The 23,011-nt window shown below is 42.3% G+C and overlaps 1 protein-coding gene across 2 annotated transcripts in view; it reads left to right on the plus strand.

The window, feature by feature from the left end:
• The first annotated feature begins 3,324 nt into the window (after positions 1-3,324).
• tbx15 (T-box transcription factor 15) overlaps positions 3,325-23,011 on the plus strand; it is a 31,051-nt gene continuing 11,364 nt past the window's right edge. Inside the window, exons 1-4 of one of the 2 annotated variants that reach the window (XM_028393342.1) lie at positions 3,325-3,535; positions 9,035-9,242; positions 12,093-12,194; positions 20,088-20,259. In XM_028393342.1, coding sequence (XP_028249143.1) covers positions 9,151-9,242; positions 12,093-12,194; positions 20,088-20,259 — 366 coding nt within the window. In that variant the 5' untranslated portion in view covers positions 3,325-3,535; positions 9,035-9,150. Of the gene's footprint in view, positions 3,846-9,034; positions 9,243-12,092; positions 12,195-20,087; positions 20,260-23,011 lie in introns of both variants that reach the window. The other variant, XM_028393341.1, reaches the window with a different exon arrangement.

The following is a 23,011-nucleotide window of genomic DNA, read 5'->3' on the forward strand; positions in this document are numbered from 1 at the left end:
CAGTGATGCAGCTGCGGTGTAATAAGTGCTGCGTTTTAATGCGAGCGCGACACCGCAACTGAACCGTTTTACGCGCAGGAGTAAAAACTTTTAACAGAGTTGTAATAAATGTTACTTTTTAAAGAAATGGTGGCGTGTCAGATGGAAACAGCCGCAGTCCTGCTACAGAATAATAATATAGAAAATTTTACTGCTGTTGATCTAACAGGGCGTGCATGCAGTGAGCAGGAGAGGAAACCAGTAAACCTAAAGCCTCTTAAACTTCGGACATTATTGCATTTTCCTCATGCACAGATTGACCTGTGAGCCGTTATTGCGCACTTCACTTAGAGAACTTTTCACTTTAATACGCAGCCTCGGTGTTTCACATTTTTTAAAATCAGGGTTTTATTGGAAATGATATATATGCACGTGTGTTTGTGGACATTTTGGTGCGACTTACAGAAGCCGAGTTTAGGGTTAACTTGGCGTTTGTTTGAGATAGTGAAGGGAGGATATAGGGACTGGATTGTGCCAATGAGCGCGTCTTAGCGCACGGACAGCAGCAGTTGTCTAATCGTGCCATCTGCCATTTGTTGCTGAAGTTGCATTGTAGTGACTTGTAAATGATCTTTTACACATGGTTATGGGATTGTGTTATAATAATATAATATAATAATTCATTTAAGTCGAGAGAAAAATACGCATCCAATTTCCCAGAGCCTTGAAATGTTGCCATATTTAAGTAGTAATTTACGCGTTATATATTTAAGTATTTTATAAAAGTATATTACTACATAAGTAATCACCTGCATCTCATCTGCTAAACGGATGTGCAAAATTTGGAATACTTTTCCAATTTCCACTGCATCGATGCCTACAGTTTTTATTTATTTTAAAATATTTCATCATGAAAATGTTGCAGTTTATAGAAATTGTTTTCCTATAGGGAGACTTTGTAAAATTAACCGTGCAGGTTAATTTTTCCTTTGTTCACATGATCACATCACATGATCTTTCTGTTTTTTTTTTTTATTGGTGCATTCACGTCCTCTCGTTTTTCAAAACACAGTTGATGCGTAAAATGATGGCGCGTATTCTCTAGGTCTGGACCCTTGCAGTGTCAAAATGATCAATAGCTACTAATTATTAAATACAGATTAAGTGGATTTCTGTTTGAGCGCCAGGTGAATTTATTCGTACCGCACAGGGGCCTGTAAGCACGGACCAGCCTCAGTCCTCCAGGGTCCGCGGCTCCTGCAGTTGCTCTCCTCACTATATTTAGAGCGTGGAGCTTCGTGGGGAAGCGCGGTCCTTGGCCTGAGGCGGAAGGTGCTGAAACGAGCCGAGAGTCGCTGTCAGTTCGGATGCTTTACTGCTCGCTGCATGCTTCATTCCCCGAGGTCAGGGGGGGTCAGAGGCTTTCTTGTACTAATTGAATATTAACGACGCGTTCGGCCTTTTCCGCCCACCTCATAGGTTTGCTGGATTGACGTCAGCTTTGGGGTTTTTTGTGGCTGATTGTACACGGAGCATGGATGGCAACCTGAATCAAAACGTGAGACGTCCCTCAGATGAATCCAGGGAGAGTTTGAATAAAATATTCGTTCGATTAAAATCGGGGTTAGTCGGGCAGAGGGAGGACGACGTGGGGCCCGCTTCATGCTCCAGGTTTGAATGAGATGCCATCGGGGCCATAATTGGGATCTAAACAGCAAACAGTTGGTTTTAGTTTTTACTGCTCGTGTTTAACGAGTTTCCTCCCACGGGGATGAAAGCCCCCCTCCCCCACACCCACACGAGATTGCGTGCGGTATATTTACTCGGTAACTTTACGCATAAATTCGCATTTACCCGCACACAAAATCACGCAGAATATAATAAAACTAATCCAGTTTAGTGGCTTATAGCAAACCTGTATGAATTCAAATTTGAATCAGACTCCTGTAATTTCTCATGATCACTTTATTATTGCTCATTATTGGATCTGATTTGACGCTCAATAATTTTAAGGTCAAATCAAGTGCCAATAATAGATCAATCCATCTGCAATCATTTGTGACATATTGATGTTAATGTCTGCGTTTTACATTTGGACATTAATATTTCTTTGTAGCTACCAGAGCCGCCGGCAGCACTTTGTGGAAGCCTGGTGTGACTGAGCAGCGGGGCTGGGCTCAGGCCCACTCGGTGCAGACAGACATCCGAATCATCTGCTGCTCACTTTTCTCCCTCTGATCCTTCTCGTTGTAGCAACTCTGACGGGAAATGAGCAGCAGGAACGTCTTTCAACCAGAGAGGCAGAGAGTGATGAGTCCCTGTCCCTCCGGCCTGCAGCCTGGGAAGAAGTCAGCCAATCACCTCCGCTTTAAAAATAATAATTATTATTATTATGTTTAATACTTGTTGGTGAAATGATCTGTTTCATAGTTACATATAAAACAGTCAGTCAGTCACAGTGTGTATTTGTCTAAAATAAAGGGTTAAATGTGCTGAGAAATCTTTAAGATTCGAATAAGGATTCTGGATTTTAAACGGTTAAGTTGCCCCTGAATTAATCGACTAACTGACTAAATTACATTTAATTTAAAACTCACTTTTGCACTTCATTGATTTTAGGTTTGTAATAAATAACACATCATGATAAACAGGCTGATAATTGTTGTTTACTAAACAGAAATCGTTGTGGCAGCTTCTGAAATTTCTGGCTGTAAAATGGATCCTCTTCGATCGTTATAATATAAATGTATTTTTCCGTTATCGACCAGCGGAAAAAAAATACATTCTCAACAAACCCCGCAGAGCTCCTGAATTTAACTCGCTGATCCTCTCGTTCCTTTTCCAGCCCACCTGTCCCCGCCGCAGCTCCTCAGCTGTCGGTGACACAATGAAGCTGTAATCTGACTTTTCCTGCAATCCCTGCTAATGATGGAGTCAGCGGCTCAGGCACATGCTGAGGAGACACATATTACAGTTGCTTCACCATTCATGCAAAGTTCTCAGCTGGGGGCCGGTGAGTCCGTTAAAACATCGTTAAATAAAACGTGGTACTGGGTTATTAATTGGTTAATCTGTTGCCAAGGAAACTATTTAACACTGATAGGGCCAAACATGAACAAACAACCAAACAAAGCACTGATGTGTGTTTCTGACTCTTTATGGAATCTGTTCATTAGGCTGCTGCAGTCCCGGTGATGGCTTCTCTTCCAGGACGCGCGTCTCTTCTCTTCTGCTATTGGACAAAACACTTTGTCTTAGTGTCTCTTCTTACTTCTCATTGGACACACAAGGTTGACAAGGAGCGAGAGGGCCGCCCTCTGCGCCTGGAAAAAAAACTCCTCCAGAAGTGAGTATCAATCAGACAGAAGTTAGGGGGACAGAAAGAGAAAAAGAAAGACGCGGAGTGGAAGGACGGAGAGACGCGTAAAGCGGCAGACCGCATCCAAACTATCAATCCTCCCGGACTTGATCCCGTGCGCAGCCAGGATGGCACAGTCTGCCCTCCAAAGTTTGACGCGGTGTTTGTAGTCACAGTTGGGATTACTTTGGACACTTGGTGAGTTTGCGCCCCGCTGTAAACACTGACGTGTGCATTTTTTTTTTGATTGTTTTACTTCACTGCGTTGGACGGACGGAGTGGGTTTTCACCGCGTCCCCCCTTCGGGTGGATTTGAGAGAAATGAGTGAGAGGAGGCGATCTGCCGCAGCTCTGAGCTCTAGAGCCCACGCTTTTTCCGTGGAAGCCCTGATCGGCTCCAACAAGAAGAGGAAGCTCCGAGGCTGGGAGGAGAAGGAGCTGGAGTTGTCCATGGAGAGCCTCGCCACGGACGGAGAGGATCCGGCGCACTGTCTGGATATGGACCCGGGTCAGTGCGCAGAAAATGCATTAACACCGCTCAAATGTCCGGATCTCCGTTTTTTTATCACTGCAGGGCAAAGCAAGTCCACAAGTCCGGAGTCAAAACATGGCTCCAAGTTCAATGACCCAACCCACGACAGAGCATGTAGGCTCCACAGGGTCCGTGTGAATCTGGAGTGTGAGATTCTGTGCGGTGGTTCCGCTCTGCTGCAGCGCAACGAAGGAAAGGTTTTAGTTTATAAACGTGATGCGTGCAGGCCTGTGGAGTCATGCCTTTTATTTAATCATAGGGACATGACTGTGTGTGTGTGTGTGTGTGTCCTCAAAGGAACCAATTACACAAGTACACAAGTATCTGGAAGATAAAATCAAATTTTATTTTCGGCTTGTTGTCGAGGCGGGTTGGCCACGTTTTGATTCCGGGCTGGTGGATTTCACTGTGAGACCTCACAAAACAAAATGTTCTAATGAGTCAAAGCGTCCAGTTGTGTCCCTGCGTGTTTGCAGCCTACACTTGGCTGCAGGCTGCAGGGAGGCCTCGGCTTGCTGCACCAAGGTGCACTGAAATCAGACAAATAAGATCATCTGGTGCGTTTAATTCCCAAAGAGGGACAGTCTGCAAATATTTTAAATTATTTCATGCGCTGCTGATAAATACATTCATGTGCAGAACTGCACATAAGTATAAATCAGAACATGCAGTAATTTAGAGGCATAAAGCGCGCAGATTTTTTTAAAGTAGATTTCAAAGTTAAGATAAAATGTGAGCAGTAAGTAAAACAACAATCACACAACCTGCGCGTAAAAGCTCTGATTCACTGCAACAGTGGAAACAGGCGGCGTAAGAGAAAACTAAACATTCACAGTACAAACCGTAAATATTCATTTTCATTTAATTAATGTGAATCATAATAAATAATCAAAAACATAACAAGTCGAAATATGTTGTTATGAAAGCAGGTTTATATTGTCCTCATAATATTTTCCATATTATGAGTCAGCCATGTTTGTCATTTCGAATTAATTTAATGTTCCGCCACAACACTGCAGCACGTTGCTATTACTTTATTACACCTGTGATTGAATAGTTTGACTCTTTAGATTTCAGTCTCTTGACACACACAGATAAACCTGCTGACGTCAGAGCTGAAGTGACTTTTAACCTCGATCTATCGCTCTAATCTCAGACATTTATAAAAATTTATTTTTTTAGTAGGTTATAATCTGAAATTTTTGTGTTTTCAATTTCCTTTAGTTTAAGAATGTTTTCAATTATTTTAATTAATTTAAATGTAGTTGTCTTCCTGAATAATCCGAGATTTGGGGATTTGTGAGGGTTAGATCAAAGTGAAGCGCATTGATTATTTATTATTTTTATTTATTGTGGCATTAAACAATAAGAATCGTGCTTTTTGTCACTGCTTGTTAGATCTTCTCCAGAAGAGTGCGCACAGGCTGAAGTGAAGTCGTTCTTACCTCTGTAGCTGCCGCTCGCCGCGGCCTGACCTCCCAGGCGCTGCGCCTTTACGCACAGCGCCTCTTCGCCCTGAAGCTGCTCCGAATTGATCGAAAAGGAATTTTTAAAAATAGAAAAGAAGAGTAAATCATTGCAGGATTTGAGGAGGGGGGTTAAACTCAGGATCCCTCATGGGAAGGTTGTTTTTGTAGAACTGTCTGCGCTGTGGTTAGATCAGGGAGGTCAGACCAAACGCTGATTACAAGCAGTTTGTTTGTGTGCTTTTAAAAGGGCAAAATATAATGATCAGAAATTAAAGCGTAGACATCCTCAAATAACCATGCACTCATTTTAATCCTGTTTGAGTTAAGTGGGGCAGAAAAGTCTTCGAGTTCATCTTCTCCCAGGTTGGGTCCTGGGGTAGTTTCAGGATTTGTGGCTGAATGAATAAACCAACTCCTCGCCCCTTCTGGTCCCTCTCATTAGCAGACGGGTTCCTGGCAGGTTCAGCGGGTCCTGCTCGGGTCCTAAAGCCTCCGCTTTGGCGCGTCGTATGGGGGTGACGGAGAACAGCGAGTCTCTGTGGTCAGATTATGTGGTTTAGAGGAATCCTTAACGGAGTGATTTTATTTTTACTCAACTCCAGGCGAGGCTGGAAGCCGGCTGGTCGTATAACACGTTTATTAGCCTCAGAGACAAGGGCAGGACTGAGAAACGCACAGGCTCCGAGGCAGGCTTGCATTTAACGGCCTGTAGGAGCTCAACAGTTCAGTTAGCACAAAACTATTACCACCACACAGCCACAATATGTATCCACGTAGACGATACTTAATGGGAATGTATGTTTGTGTTGTTTAAAATGTGTCGATTGCACTTTTACGCACAGAACTGATTCTCTACAAACACCTGGCGTTTACGCATCTGTCAGTTAAATATGATAATGTTTAATAAGTAGGCAAACATTTTCACATCCACCCTAATAAGTGATGTGTAAGAGAGGGACTGAAGTTTTCACAGCTTCCTTCGTGTCTGAGTGTCCATCAGCGCAGAAACAGGCGCATTGTATCTGTCCACTCCAGAAACCTGCTGCATCTTTAAACAGGTTCATAAAGAAACTTTATTTAGCAGCCATATAATCAGAATCAGATATTTTATTTAACGTGTGAATTCAGCAAACTGCATGCTGGATGTGTTGGTTGGTTTTGTGGGCTCTTTATCCACAACATCACTTTTAAAAATCCAGATCATTTTAAACACGTTTCACAGCCTATTTAGTGTGTTTGTAGACTTTATGGAATCAAGTTTATAAAATGCAAAAAGGTGCAAAACAAATTCAGATTCAGGAGATTTATACTTGTAGAAACACTGCAGGGAAAAAAAAAACATATTTTGTGTTTAGATTTAGGAGAAAAAAACAAAATCTGCATCAGATATTCCCTTAATAATTCACAAAAATTAAAAACACAAATTCTTTTCATAAATGTTAACTGTATTTGTGCGTTGTCATCCCATGTTTGAACACTCTGTGTGTGGTTAAACACATGAACTGTGTCACAGAGGACAATTTGACAATTACAGCACTGAGTTGATTAAATTTCAGACCAATTAGTGACCAACTATGAGTGTTTGTCTCATTTTAATGAGGCCTGGCAAGAGCTGAGTGTGTGTCTGTGTGTCTGTGTGTGAAGTGAACCACAGCAGATGTCTGGGCAGCATTCTGCTGAGTGGCCAAATTTTTGCTCATCAATAAATGTCAGATTTTATTCATTCAGCTTCAACTTGGAAACAAAACCACATAAAATCTGAGGACTAAAGTTATGTGTTGTCTTTCCTGTTCTCCTAGTTTTTGACAAATTCACTCACAAACTTGTGTTTGATTTTATTTATTTCTTTTTCTGCTGCTATTGTTTTTTGACTGTGTGTCTGCTGAGTGCTAGAGGACAGGTCCCCACGCCTGATGACAGGACGGCTGGGCGGAGTCGTCGGCCTCCTGCCTTTCCCTCCTCTGAGGCGTTCCTGCCCAATTATCTCATTTAATTGAGGCTGCTTTTGCTGCCTGGAATGCATCTGAACGCCTCCTTTTTTTACACACCAGCATCCAGTTTTAGATGCCTATAGTAGATACTGAGTCGCTCAATGCTGCTATTCAGAAGAGTTTATTTGCTGCAAATATTCAAGGAGCTTTCAGTGTTGATGCAAAAAAAAACCAGATTTTTCTTTTTTCTGTGAGAAAGCAAATGCGTTTGGATTATTAGGCCACAAATATTCTCTAAAACTCTTTAGATTTATACATTTTTAAGGTTATGATGGATCCATAGGTAACAGAGGGCCCTGAAGCTAAGATAATCAGAGCATGTCAGTGCATTTTCTTAGACTGACAACACAGGGGAAACACAAAATACTCACAAAATAGAGGTGGTGTTTTGTTAGGATTTAAAGTGTCCTCCTCCTCTTGCACCGGCAGTGTGTGTGTGTGTTTACAAAGTAACTGTGTGGGTGTGAACATTTAAAAGAGGAAAGAGTGGGAGAGTAATCATGTGTGGCAGTCCTCAGTGGCTGCAGTGACACTGGATGGATCCCCTAAGATGATGGAAAGACTTTCTGTGTGTGTCTGTGGTCATTACACACCTCCTCTCCCCCTCCCTCCCTCTCCTCCTCCTCCCTCTGCTCTTCCTATCTCCATCTCCCCCCTCAGCCCCCGCTGCCTCCTTCCCTTCTCTTGTTTCCAGTGAGGTTGGCTCGGCCTGCGCTGCAGCGGTTTTGCCCGGGACGCTGTCCAGTCTCTCAGCAGCTCTGCATTTGCATAACCATATTTGTGTGCCCTTAGTCTGCCAAGTGAACCTCCTTGTGTCAGGGCCCCCAATAAATAATACATTATTAGATTCTTTTTTCTCTCTCTCTCTTTTTTCTTGGGGGGTGTTGGAGGAGGTGTAAGGATACTCAGCTATAAACTGTTTCTGAGAAAGGTGAAATGGGAGCTAGCATGTGGTGATCTTATGAGGGTGATGCATTATGATATGTAACCCCCATTTTATATATATATAAATATATATAGGAATAATGACGTGTTTGGAAGTGAGTTTTCAGGTGTGTTTCAATGTATTTTTGAGTGAACTCTTTATAAAGGTCATGCAGGAGTTTGGATGGCACAAGATGCCCAGGTGTCTGTTATTGTGTCCTCCATCTTTCAGCCTGCTGCTTTGTGCCGTTAGTGAGGAAGGCAGATGTAAAGGAGGCTGAGGTCATCATGGAGGGTGTCTGGAGGTTAGAGCTCAGACTGATGGAAACCTCTCCTGTAGGTCTGGATGTGTTTCAGGAGAGAGGGAGCGTTTTATCTGCTCTAACATTGTGACTGCGTTGATGACTTTGAATGGCCACTCTGTAAAACTCGCTCCAGGAGGAGCAATAGAAGGAAAATTTCATTTGCTGAACGTCTCCCTTCGGAATTCTTCATTGTGTGGCCTAATTTAAAATTTAATATTTTCTACAACGCTTTTCAAAGGCGTTACGCAGCATTTATTCTGCTTTTGACATCAGCCCAGAACTCCCAATGACGAGCCGAGCCAGCGAGCCAAACTCGGCCGCTCGTCTCCAAGCTGTAAACGGCAGGTGATTTGGAGTCAGCGAGGAGAACCGCTGTACTTTCTCACCCTGCCAAGTTTCCTGCGGAAAGCCTAAAAGCGCATTAATTCCACTGTTTCAGAGCTGCCTTCTCATCATCTCCTCCATTTTCCCTCCAGACTCAGAGGCGAGTCCCGGCTCGGACGGAGAAGGTCTGGCCGAGAGGACGTCGTGTTCCTTCGGCTCACCTGCCGACCTGGCCCCCGGCCCCTGTGATCCGTCTCCACCGGCGTCCATGGAGGAGATCCAGGTGGAGCTGCAGTGCGCGGATCTGTGGAAGCGTTTCCACGACATCGGGACAGAGATGATCATCACTAAGGCGGGCAGGTAGGCCGCACACACTTACGCATAGTCAGCGGCTGGAGGTATGCGCAGCTCTGGCGGATGTTTGGCGCAAACTGCGTAAAGAGTTTTTGGCGAACTGTTACGCACAAACCTATATAGTATAGTAACTTGTCTTACTATTAAAAACTACATATAGTTTTTAATAGTGAGACAAGTTACTTATCGATTCCAATACACTATTTGCTGAATTATTCCCTAAGGGTTAAGATTATTAAAACGCACGAGGACTCGTGTTGGCACAGATAAGGGATTTATCAGATATTCAATCTGCAGACACATCAACCCACAAACGCACACAAATGCATCATTGTAAAGACACGCACACACCTAATGCACCTCTGAGCTCGGTTTGGAGGGTGTTAATGTGTTGCACATGCAGGCCGCTCTGCTGCGTTCAGGCCCTCACGACGCGGCAGGTTATTCCTGATGTCGGCGAATAAGGAGAGCTGGTTCTAATTAATGTCTCTACAACATGTTCTCGGTTTCCTCGCTCTCTCGGGCCCAAAAAAACCTAAACCCAGAGCAAGCACGGAAGTTGACCTGCGGATCGTGGCGGAAGAACCTTTCCCCGCTCCGCGCGGCCGCTGCGCACACATTTCCTCCTCCTGTGCGCACCAGGCAGAAATGGCTGATCTCTTATTACTCTGCTTCAACTTTACGCACAGAGCGCTTCCGATAAAATCGTTACTATTGAGCTGAATGGTTAAAGATTTGGGGTAGATTCTGAAAGTTTTATGCAACCAATTTTATTCGCTTAAATTTGAATTGATTACACTATTGGACAGATTGTGAAATTTCCACGTCAAAAGTTGAATGGCCTCTTTTATGTTTTTATTATTAATAACGAGAACCAACCAGACTAAACTATTTTCATAATTTTACCTTCTTCAAACTGGGTTCATTCAGTTGGTCAATACCGTAATTTATGTGGGGACTTTTCTTTCCTGCAAAACGACAAAAACTACAGGACACTATTTATTCGAGGCCTCTTTGGACAAGCGGAAAACTCATCTCAGTTGGCTGCAGCTGAATTAAATATAAAACACGAACCCAAATGAGGCCGAAGCTGTTTCTCAGCTCTTCCTCTCAGACTTCAGTTTGAAATATACGGTCTGCCGTCTCGCTCCTTCTCGTTATAGACTACACTTGGTTCTTTTTTTATGAATTGGCTTTAAATTGGTAATCAGCTCATAAATAGAGCAACAATCGGGTTTTGCGCTGAGGCAGAGTGAAGGCGGACACGACCGTCGCCGTGTGTATTTCACGGCCTGCTCATAATAAGCCCATAAATCCAGAAGAGAAGGAAGCAAGAAAACAGCCCTCTGTTCTCATTAGGCAGAGCCGGATTTACGACCATTAAATGAAAAGGGGAAAAAAACGCGGCGTTTGAAGTGCAAAAGGCGGAATTAGGTTGAAATGTGTCCCTCTTCGTACACAGTGTGTTATTTAAAATAGCTGCAGTTTTCATGCGTCATATTAAGACTCAGGGTTTATTGACTGCAGCTTTAAAATATGGAGAGCTGGTTGAAGACATTTAGAGGACAAGAAAACATGCATGTATTTATATATAAATGGCATTATATATATTTCACAGTTGGACTATTGTAAAAAAAAAAAGGTCAGAGGTCACAATGTATTTACAGTCTGCAATTATAGAAGTGTTAAAGGGACAAAAGTGAGCAGGGCAACATCACACAATGAGCAAAATAGCATTTTAAATCAATGAAAAGAGCCTCCTTTTTATTTTATATATATAAAAATCTGAGTTAATAAGATAAACATGCCCTCAAAATGCCGGACACTTTCAAGGAGGATGGAAACTAGGAAACAATTTGTAAATATTTATGCACTTTCAATTTACATCACAGCATCATTTTTTTAACATGATTTATGAGGACATAATATCTAAAAAATAACTAAACAATGAAAGCTCACAGAGAAGAAACATCTTGCTGCATAAATAACTGTTATAAAAAAAAAACAAAGCTTTTAGGCAAAAAAATGAAAATCTATAAATTCTTACCAGTTTGGCTTTGATTAAATTGAGTCTTGCCTCAGTGATGAAAACATGGCTGCACTTTATCAGTCCATGCAGCAGTTTGTTATGTAATGGCCGTTAAATCTGGAATGAGTCATGATCAGAGTTTGACTGCACAATCAGCAGGATGACATCATAATAAACATCAGGAGCCCTGACAGATGTGCGCCTGCGACAGTTTTTGTGATGTACTTTTTTAAAAGACTTCTTGCACAAATATAAAGTTTTAGTGCCTTTTTTATGAACTGCAATACATGACAAAATTAGCATATGTGTCATTTTATAAAACAATAACTAGGTGTAAGCAGGTATAATGTGCATGTTTCTCTCACATTAGGGTTCATTTTACACCTGAAGAGCTTGTTTTTGTTGCCATATTTCTCAGCATGTGTGTTTGTAATGATCAAAACTGTAACTGTAGCAAGAAGGGAAACACAGCTTGATTATGTGATATGATTAAAATGAACTTTAGATGCTCCCATTAGCACAAAAGTGACATTTAATGTGCAAACACATAAAGGATCTGATTAACATGTAAAGGTGAAGCAAACAGCTGAATGCACATGAGACTGTGTGTGATCTGACTTGAGTCATGTTGCTCTACTTCTTTACCTCTGAACATGTGTTGTGGGTCAGTCTGCCTGACATCCATCAGTCTGGTTTCAGCCTTCTTGTCCCAGGAGGAGAAGCTGAATTTTTTTGGCACTCTCATTCATTTTTAGAGCTTTTTTTTGTAATGTCTGAACAGAAAAGAGCATCTCTCCATCACTGTTTCTTCTTCTCCCTCTGTTCAGGAGGATGTTTCCTGCCATGAGAGTAAAGATAGCCGGCTTGGACCCTCATCAGCAGTATTACATTGCCATGGACATCGTGCCAGTGGATAACAAAAGATACAGGTACACATAAAACAGACATTCCTCTGTACTCTAGATTACCTTTATCTGGCTCCTCTAAATGCAGCCTTGAATCCCACTGTTTGCTTTTAATCCTCATTATTATAAAATTCTTTTAGGACTCATTGGGACGTTTAGTGCCCCACAATGGTCACAATGCTGTTTTAGATGCTTTGAGGCACAGCAAGGATTAAACTGAGCAGAAAAAAAATGCTTTTTTAAAACAGTCTAAATAGCATTAGAGACCTTTCAGTGAATGCACAGCTGTACATAATATGCACAGCCACATCTCTGTGTGCTAATGCATGAACCCTGCCGTGCTGCTGCTGCTACAGCTGGACACAGAGCTGCAGTTTCCTGGACGATTCTCACATCTGAGCGTAAACATTTCGACCTGCTTAGATTCTCCTCCTCTTGGTATCATCTCTTATTCAGATGAAACAAAAAATATTGCAACTTTTGTTCCTGCTCAGAGTGTTCCTGTCTTCTTCTTCTGCTCCCATCATTTGCATTAGTGAAGTGAAAGTGATTAAAGAGTGCATGTGCTGGAGGAAGGCTTGTAGGTAGGTGATGGATCTCTCTGGATATGCAATAAGACGGTGCCGGCCCCTGAAGCCAGAGCCAGAGAGAGGAGATTGAAATGTATTCATCATCCCACTGGCTGAGCAGCAGAGCCAGAGGCTGCAGGCTGCAAATAGGATAACTCTCAACATTCATGTCTAATGACGGAAATACAGACCCGGAGAGAGAGGGAGAGATGGAAAGAAAATGCTGCTCTTGTAAAGAACCTGCTGCTCCCAGTGTAGAAGCTTTATAGAGTCATTTTTTATGAAGATGATGAGGAAAGTGTGTGAGGTTCACCTGCACGTTCAGTGTCCGGTTTTATAGATGTAGCTGCTGATACAGGCTGTTACTGTGATGAAGTGATAATGTGGCAAATAATTCAGACCCTGCATCACATCTAAAATTAGAGTTTCACCCGTAATGGCTTCTCAAACGGATGCTCCTGTTTGTGCCAGCAGACGTCTTCTTCTTCTTCTTGTTTTATTGCTCATATTTATGATTGAGAGGAAACAGCCTTTAAACAATCACAGTGCAGTGAAGCAGACACTTGGCCACGGATGGGGTGTAGAAACCTGAAAGGATATGTTTTTATTATCGTCATAAAATCAAGTGAAAACACCAAAGTCTCTGTATGTTCAGCTCCTCCAGCCTGTTTATGTCCAAACCTCTAAAAATGTCTCTTACACACATATTTACATTTTAGGAAATGGTTAAAAAAAGCCTGTTACTCAGACTTAGAGTTGATTTGTTGAAGACACAGACACATTGTGTTGGTCAATCATGGAGCATTTATGAGGCAGATCGGTTGACATTAAGCATAATGTGAGTCACTTTTTACATTTATTTATATTCAACTTAGATGACGCCTCGATGAAGAAATGCAGCAGGTTTTAAAAAGTTCTTAATATTGACTGATGAGACGTGCATGTGCGGGTCGGTTCAGTCTTCTGTCGGACAGCACCGGCCTTCATGCAGCCCTCTGCCGACCCTTTCTCAGTCAAGACGACTGCACAGAGGCTGACAGAAACGCTTCTGCAAAATCACTTGGACTGCATGTACACACAGCGAGCGCTGAATAACTCATCTCTTCTGCTTTTGGCCCAAAACCTTTCACCCCTCATAACTCACTCACTTTAGCATTTGTGCAGCTACTTTGCTGACTATGTGCCCCTCATGTTGCGCCTCTTTCTGCAGTCTGTCTGTCTGTTTACACCTCAGCTGTGAGCTGAAACATATAAATATTGTAATCTGTTTAATCCCAAAATTACTGATGGCTTCTGGAGATCATTTTTAATAGCCAGAAAGTGACTTTTCCACCTGTTAAATATGTTTAGTGTCCTCTGAAACATCCTGAAAATCACAAAAACAACAATGGTCAAAACACTGTTGTGTAGCAGTTCAGAGTGTGTTCTCCGTAGTATATCTGTGTTTCTGTGTGGCCTCTTTCTGCAGAATACAAGCAGACAGTTGTCGGTGACATCTAACCTGATTGTGTTGTTATATGTGAGGGTATTTCATTAGAGTGTGCCACACATTATTTAAAACAGGATCAAATCTTCCTGCCTGCTTCATCTCATATTGTAAAGTTTTCCACCAGAGCGTGTAGCAGACGTTCTGCCCTGCCGCTCTCTCCCCGCTCTCTCCCTCTCCCAGCGAACCAAGACATCATGGAGGATTTTTAGAGGCCAGAAGATCTTGTAAAATTAAATAGGATTTTCTTCCTGGCTGGGGAATTTACCGCAGGGCTTTGCAAACTGAGCTGGGAGCTGTCACTGGTGTGCCTCACAGTCCTGGGGAGTTTGGGGTCTGGAAACGCAGCCTTTATTGGAATCGACTTGCTTTACTTGGGCTCCCTGCCCCTCTTTAGGAACGTCTCATTGGTACCGCGCTCATTAAATCTCCATATATTATACTTCTTTTATGTGGACAGTCGCTCCGAGCTCGAGCTGCTGAACGTGGGGGCTGTCTGGCTCCTCAAACATACCTCATTCCTTTGAGTGTCTGTGTGTGTGTGTGTGTGAGACAGGGCATGCTGATGTTCTGCTTTAGCACACACAGGTACACACACACACATTTTAAAACATACAAATGGATGGATTTATTTCCCCAAGACACACCGACAGCGATGAAACTGGCTATTGTGTTGCTATGCTTGTGAGGACATTTGAGCGGTTCTGTAGATAACAACCCTACCCTGACTCTGTCCTCAAACGTAGAACTGCAACTCTCTTGACTTACAAAATTATCTTTAAAGTTGACAAATGACATGTAATGGATGGCACAATTAACAAACACACACATTCATAACATAAAAAAAGATTTGAACCGCTCCCCTTTGCAGTCTATCATCAGCTACCCTCATGAAACGTCCTCCCTGAACACATGGAGATGTGACTGGAGAAATTGGCATGTTTCATTTCACGGACTAAAATATTGACTTCATGTTGTAAGACAAACTCTAATCTTTACTTAACCTCCCTCCCAGTTTTTTAAGGCTTAACCTTACCCAGTAGTTTTTAAAACTTAAAACTTAACAGCAAGTGAAAACAAACCAGCTTGTGGTGTTAGGGGGAGCTGAACCACAGGCTTTGGTGTGAAGGTGCATTGTGCTGTCTGACGGACTTCTGGGGCTGTCAGGCAACACGATCATATGTTCTGTTACCATATAGGTAACCTGGGGGATGTATTATTGACCAAATGTGGCATTTTTATTCATGAGGACTTGATGCTGGCCGCCATACATAAATAAGGCACCTTCATGATCCACAGGACTTTGACTGCACTCCCAAAACGTAACTCTGAGACGTTAACTGTAACTTTATCGTTACGTAAAATTCATCTTAATTTAAACTTTGCACAAGTTACAACTAAATAAAACATAACAAAGAGATCTGAAATGAGATTTCAGAGGACAGTCCTTCATTGTCCAACTCCAAATCTTGATCTGTTTGGACATTGTGTCTCTGTCACACACACACAGCTACCAGCTAACATTAGAGAATACATTCTTAAAGGGGTCATCGATATAGAAATACACTCAGGGGCTTTTATATTAGCATACTAGTGAGGACATTGTCTCAACCTGAACCTGATCTGAATCCTAAACCCAACTTAAAATCAGCTTTAACCTAATATTTATCCTATAAATAGTAAATCTTGGCTTTGTGTTGAAGTGACCAAATATCCATCTCTGTGAGGACATTTGGTCGTTATAAGTAAAGAAATTCAACATCACACACACAGAGCTGTTGGTCTTCTCTTACAAACTCAGAACACACACACCAGTCGACCCTGACTGGTAATTCAATAGCAATATTTACCCTGTCAGTACAGTAACTCAATATACAGCCCGGCCAAGTGTGTAAATGTGTGTGTTTTTACGTGCATGCCTGTGATGAGCTGGACACACACACACACTCACAACCTGCTGTTACTTGCTTCGGTGTGTGTGTGTTTCTACATGTCTTTGTGGGAAAGAAGTACAGAGATTATTTGCAGTTCAGTTTTGTCAGCTGTATGGTTTGGTGTTGGTTGAGACGGCCTCCTCCTCTTCCTCCTCCCCCTCCTCCCCCCCATCTGTCCAGTAAGAGTGTCACATAAAGTCCAGTCTTTATTGATCGTGCCGGTGCCAGATGGCAGATTTATGGAAGATGAAAGCGAGGGACTAATCAGATTTCCAGTCCTGTTTGGGGCTAAAGTTTCCTCGTTCCTTAACACTTTCCCTGCTACGCAGAGCATAACCCTAAACAGCACTCCAAACAGGAAATTACAAAAACGCCTGGCACCCTGTGTGAGTGTGTGTGTGAGGGTCAAAGGGCTGTGTGTGGAGGTGTGTGCTTGGTATTACCTATAGTAAAACATGGCAGTTAAGCTCTTTTTCGTGCGTTTTTTGCATGCATCACAACATTAACAGTAATTTAATTTTAATAAATGGCTATTTTACATTTTTGTGTGTGTAACATCTTGTACTCTGCAAAGATTGTAAAGCCACTAAACAACCTAACAATATAAGTCAGTCAGTCAGATGAACTATAGGCTGTGTCCCAACTGAGAGCCACATCCTATGTAGGATGCATTTGCAGACCGAATGCAACACAGAGGCGTGATGAAGGATACATTTGATGGATCTTTCACAGATCTATCCCAGGGGTCATTGCGGCATCAGACAACAGCTGGATTCTTTCACAGCAGACCGTAGCCTAGCAACCTAATAACTGTAGGTGCACGATTACCAGAAGCTCTGTACCATTTACCAACCATTGGTGCGACCTCCGAGGGCGACGCCTGCAGTCTATGAAGTGCAGACCTCTGTAGAACACATCCTTTGGAGGATCAAGTCTTTCAGTTGGGACACAGAGAAATATCTGCTGTTTATAGTGATGCTAGCTCATTGCTAATCACGCAGGAGATGCAACTTCAAATGAATGATGCATAAACCTGTCGGTGTAACTTTTATTTTGCTGCTTCTAATGAGCTAAACATACATGTATATTTAATATTATCTGTCACACAGGAAGTGCACAAGGACTGATCTGAAAGTATTTACAAACTTCCAATATGGCCGATCAGAATGTGTCAAAACGTTTAGTTAAGCCTTTTTTTTTTTGCTGAGTCATGGAGTTCTGGTGAACACTGGATTCCTGTGATGATTACTCTGGTTTTGTGCAACAAACAGGACAGAATATAAGGAAGACCCATAAAATTGTTGGTTTGTGTGGCTTTAGGTTGTTAACGCGGGCCATTTGCAGATGCTGATTGTTTCTGGTGATTTTTTTTCAGCACCAAACCCCTGGAGGAAAACCTCTGATTGAATGAAACGTTTTAACTAGTCCAACTTTCACAACCTCTTTAATATTTCCTTGTAAGAGTTTAGCCCAGATGTTATTATGCAAAAATCTGCAGCTGCCACTGATGATGAAAAACGATGATTCACAACTCGCTGTGCTTTTCAGTAAGACCCACAGCTCTGAAGTAACTTTAGTCTTCTGAAAGTGACAGCATGCCCTCAAAGGTTTACACCTTTAAGAATGCAGAAGTGCCACGACAATTGATTTAAGGTCATTAGAGCCTGAAGCTTTTCAGTCCATTTCTGTATTTTTTTCTTATTTGTGGAACTAAACCTGAGCATGCAAGGCACAATTCCAGGCATTTTTTTAACAGATTCCAGAGCTGCACAACCCATTTTAAAAGAAGTTTAACCTTGCTGGGTGCCTTGTGCAGGAGAAATAAGGACTGATTCAGACACTTAGGTGACTTTTTTTTGTTACTGTGACTGCACCTGCAGTGTCAGAGCGTCCAAAAGTGCCATGGCGATGAGACAGGTTTTGTGGATAAATATGGCAGATGGAGGACAGGTTGGACGAGGGGTAGCAGCAGCATTTCTGCCTTTTTGTTACTTCCTCTTCTCAGCTTTAATGACTGTGAGGTTGGTGGTCAAGCCCTGGGCCTGCCTGCATGCCGATGTGTCCTTGGGCAAGACACTGAACCCTTGCTTCCAGTGGCTGCTCCACCGGTGTGTGTGTGTGTGTGAAGTGTAAAGCGGTATAAAGCACTTTTGTAGCTTAAACAAACTTCTATATAAAAGCAGACCATGTGAACGAGAGGGAATGAAACAGCTGCTCTTCCTTGGCCACATTTCTAGCATTATTAGCAATGCCAGCAAACAAACACCTACCCGCCTCGTAGCTGTCAAACTTTATTGACAAATGTTAACAGACAGATGTTAGGAAGGGCCTTGGAAGCACGCACAGTGTGAGCACTCCGTCAAGGTGTGACTGTAAACCATGAGCTTTGGATCCACAGCGCAGATGAATCACTTCCCTTCATGTGTTCAACCAGCGAACACACATCTCTCACAGTCCCTGCGCTTTAAAAGCACCTAAACATGTGTTTAAACAACATTAAAAGAGCTACATACATCTTCAGTTCCTTCAGTGTGGACCCACATAAACTTCATCCTCTGGTTATAGGAACTATGAAACGGTTCCCGCAGCCTGAACGCTGCTTATGTTTATAACTCCTTATGTTTAAAAGTCCTCCCTTTAAGTGGTGTAATAAAGTGGATTTATTCACAAATGCAGTGTTATAAACCTGCTGCTCTGGCATTCTCCATCACATAGAGTTGAATTTAGCTCCAATATGGCGGCCGGAGGGCGTGTGCTTTGCCCGCCTTCCCAGAAACGCCCCCCTATATGCTTTTAAATGTGTTTTTCTGTGGCAGAAAGAGGCTGAGTATGTAGTTTTTCCTCAGTATGTGTGTGTGTGTGTGTGTGTGTGTAAAACGGGGTGGTGCAGCCCTTCAAGGCAATAACAAAAGGACCAAATGAGAGTTTTGTCCATGTTTCAGGAGTGAGTGATGACTTTGGCAGAGACGCTGCAGATAAAACACTTTCAACTGAGAGCAGGGCCAGAACTAAAGGCAAACAGCTGTGCTACACGCTCTCTCTCCTCTACTTATTCTCAGCCTCACTCGCCCACTCTGTGTTTCTCTCCTGTCTTATTCTACACTTCTTTTATCGTTCTGTCCACCCTCTATCTCATCCAGTTTCTCTTTTTCTCTCGTTATTTTATTTCACATTATTTATCGCTCCTTCTCTTTGTTTTCCAGCATATGAAGAGTTAACTTGTGGTTTGTCAGTTGTTGTTTTTTTTTAAAAAAGGAGGAGGCTGAAAGTCAATTTCTCATTCTTGCTTTCTTTTTTTTTCTTTCTCCCTGCTGTTTAATGGGTGGGACGCCTCGTTGTACCCAAACTCACACACACAGCATCATCAAATATTATGGCTGTGCTTAATTGAAACTATGCAGCCAAGCGTGCGACTGCATATGGAATATTTTATGTCGCTCTTGTTAGAAATTTCAAGCACAATGAAGAAACAACAGATGATCCTTTAACAGCCGGTGTTGTAGCAACGTGGCCGAGTGTTTGGAATTTGTTTTCCAGCGTTACATGAAGAAAAAAAAAAAGAAAATCAGAGGCTCTCCAGCCTTTTTTGAAATCCAAAACTGGCTTTTTTAATAAGCCGTTCAACCTCTAAGTGACCTCATGAGTTCTGAAGACAGTGAAGTGATGAGGGAATATTAGTCCCGCGCTCACTTTCTGTGGGACAAAAACATCACGAGAGAATGTGTTGGGAAGAAATTAAGGAGAAACAAGCAGGACACAGAGAGAAACACTGCATTTATGGATGCTTTAAATGTACATTTATATCAGGAACATAGAATATGGTTGAGACCAAGTCTTCCTGCAGGCTGTTCATGGCGGTTGTACACTTAATCGTGGCTGTGTGTTGATGTTTTGGTGCTTATCGTAGATTTCCTGCTGTTTCTTCCAGGTACGTGTACCACAGCTCCAAGTGGATGGTGGCAGGAAACGCGGACTCCCCGGTGCCTCCGCGGGTGTACATCCACCCAGACTCTCTGGCCTCAGGAGACACCTGGATGAGGCAGGTGGTCAGCTTCGACAAGCTCAAACTCACCAACAACGAGCTGGACGACCAGGGACATGTAAGTAAAAACCCCCTTTTATTTAAAAAAAATCTCTACTTTTTTGATGCTGTGACCCCATGAAACCCAATGAAAAAAACCCTTTTTACAGCACTGTTAAAACTGTGTGACTTAAGCCTGTATAATTTTCCCATGGCTTTGAAGAAAAAGTGATAAATGAAACATTACTTCATATCTGAATTACCGCTTTATTGTGTCTGGAATGGACGCACAAAGGCCAGCAGGACACAAAATTTGTCATCTGCCCAAATCTGCATTGGTCCACATGGATGTCCACATGCGTGCGGACTGCACTCACTAAAAGCTAGTGATGTGAATTCCAGCTTTTTTTATGACCCACTCAACAATAAGAGGCAGCTTTTAGACCATTTAGACCCATTTGATTCTTAGTGGAAGTTTATTCACAGCAGTCAGATCATGACTGTATGTGACAGAGGAACCAGTCAGTTTTAAACATACACTGCTATCCATTATAGTGTACAATTTTATATATATATTCACCATTAAGTGAAAACGCCTCTTCTAAAGAATGGGTCCACAAGTTGGCTGCAGAAGATTTAATGAGAGTAGGCGAATACATTTACCAAACCAAAATGCTGCAAAATATATTTTAACATGTTTTCAATAACGAAAAGTTTTAAATTTATCAAACATAAGCAGATGAGAGCAGAAAGCACTGATGAAGAAATTTGCCATTTTGTTACATTTAATGCTGCTGCTGGAGTTGTTCAAGCACAATTAATTCAGATATTTCCCACTGCACCTGAAGGCAACACAAGACTCTGTCTGTGCATAAACCGATAAAATGTTAAATTATATTTATCAGATCTTTTAATGGTTATCGACTCAAAGACCGAACAATATAAAGAAAGAAAAATAAAACCTGCATACTATGTGTAGGAAGTTCTATCACACCAACCTGTTTGTTGTGCTTAAAGCTGTGCGTTTGTCTCCCTTGTGTGTGTGTGTGATGCTTCACGTCTCTTCACTGTCCTGTGGAAAGAGATGTTTTTAACACATTTACTCGTCACTGACTTTGATGCCACACTGAGCCACGTGACCTCCGCACAGCGCCGTCCCACTCTCTGACTGAATATTATTCAAGTTTGAGGATTAACATGGAAAAGTCTGGGATTTGAATCTGTGCCCTTGTTTTTAATATATAATATTAATTTCCGTTGTGGCGCTGTGGAGGATTCTGTAATGAAACGGTTTTGTTAAGGGCACTTAATGACCGAGTTTGATTTGTAGTCCACTGCAGCGGCCCACACCACTGAGCTAAATTTTAAGTCTGACCACAATCTGTCTGATTTACTGCCTTGCTTGTATCCAGTCAGTAACAGAGGTGGTGAACTGAAGTGAGCCTCTTATTGGTTCCTGGCTGCTCCTAAATGTGTAATGTGGGTTTCGTAGGTGAAATATTCAACTGTATGGCAACATGTTGCACCATAATTTGTCTGATTTACTGCTGTCCTTATGTGTGATCAGCAAGTGGGCAGCAGGCTAAAGTGAGTCCACTATTTACACTTAATATTTCTCTAAAGTTAGACACCGGTTTCATGGGAAAAACACAGTATTAGGTGCAGACTGTTAGCTTTGATGGGCTCTTAGTTTTAACCTGGCAGTGGAAGCTCGTAGAAAAATATTATAATGGAAATGACTATATATGTAAAAAAGTGACTATAAGAGTTTTTTATGGAGCCGCAGCTGCAGCATGTGCTGTTTACATTTTCAACATGTATTGTACGCAAGCCAGTTATGTAGCTGGTGGAGACCAAAACAGAGCTAAAAAGGAGGTCCCTGTCAGACCTAAACCCTGCTAGTGTTTGCTAACATATCAACAATCCCAGTGGGTCTGACCCCACCAAAAAGACATATTCTAACTCTGTTAAGCCGCCTTTACGTCACCCAGTGGTTGAGCAGCAACCTGCACGTTATATATAAAGTGTTGAAATATTGAAGTGGCCACTGACCTGAACACATCTTGCTACTGATCCCATCCACAGAAGCTCATTTCTTAGTTTTAATGAGGAAACTCATGTCTGTTTCTCAAACTGGGAGTATATGACCAATATGTACTGAAGGTCACACTCTGACTATTGAAAGAAACCTAACTATCCTTTAATTAGTGTGCAATATGTAGGGTGGCCAGAAAATTGATAAAGGCGGCTTTAAAAGCAACGGCAAAACACAGGTTAGTCCATTGTCCCAGAATTGATTTATTTATTTTTTGTTACTGATCCTAATTATGGAGGGTTCAGCCTGTAAATAAGTCTTTTCTGTAAAATGTGTAGCTACTTATAATTCAGTGCTTTTCTTTAATGATGATCTCCTGTTAAAAATGAGCAATGCACAGGTGATGCGATGGTTGTAAAAGCCGTGTAGTAACGCCACCATGACAGAGATGTTTCCAGTCCTGCGACAAAATGGCGGCTGCAGTGTAGCGCGCTGCGTGGGGCTGGCAGGTTCCTTCTCTGTCACAGCTCACTTCAGCTGTAGTGACAAATGTAATAACATATGGATGTTGGTGGGCGAGGACTCTCGCATGCAGGGCTGCCTCAGAGTGAGAGGAGGTCTTCTTTCCTCTCCCGCTGATCAGTTTAAGGGCTTTGTTTCCCTGGAGGCAGCGTGGGGGCCAAAGGAAATTAATTTCGGAGCTTTCCGTGTGGGAAGCCTCACGACTTCTCGCTCATCCTCCTGACTTGTGGTGTCATGAAAATGTCTGCCTCATCAGAAACAGACAGCATAGTTG

This window comes from Parambassis ranga, chromosome 21 (genome assembly GCF_900634625.1).
Source record: "Parambassis ranga chromosome 21, fParRan2.1, whole genome shotgun sequence".
NCBI classification, from domain to species: domain Eukaryota; kingdom Metazoa; phylum Chordata; class Actinopteri; family Ambassidae; genus Parambassis; species Parambassis ranga.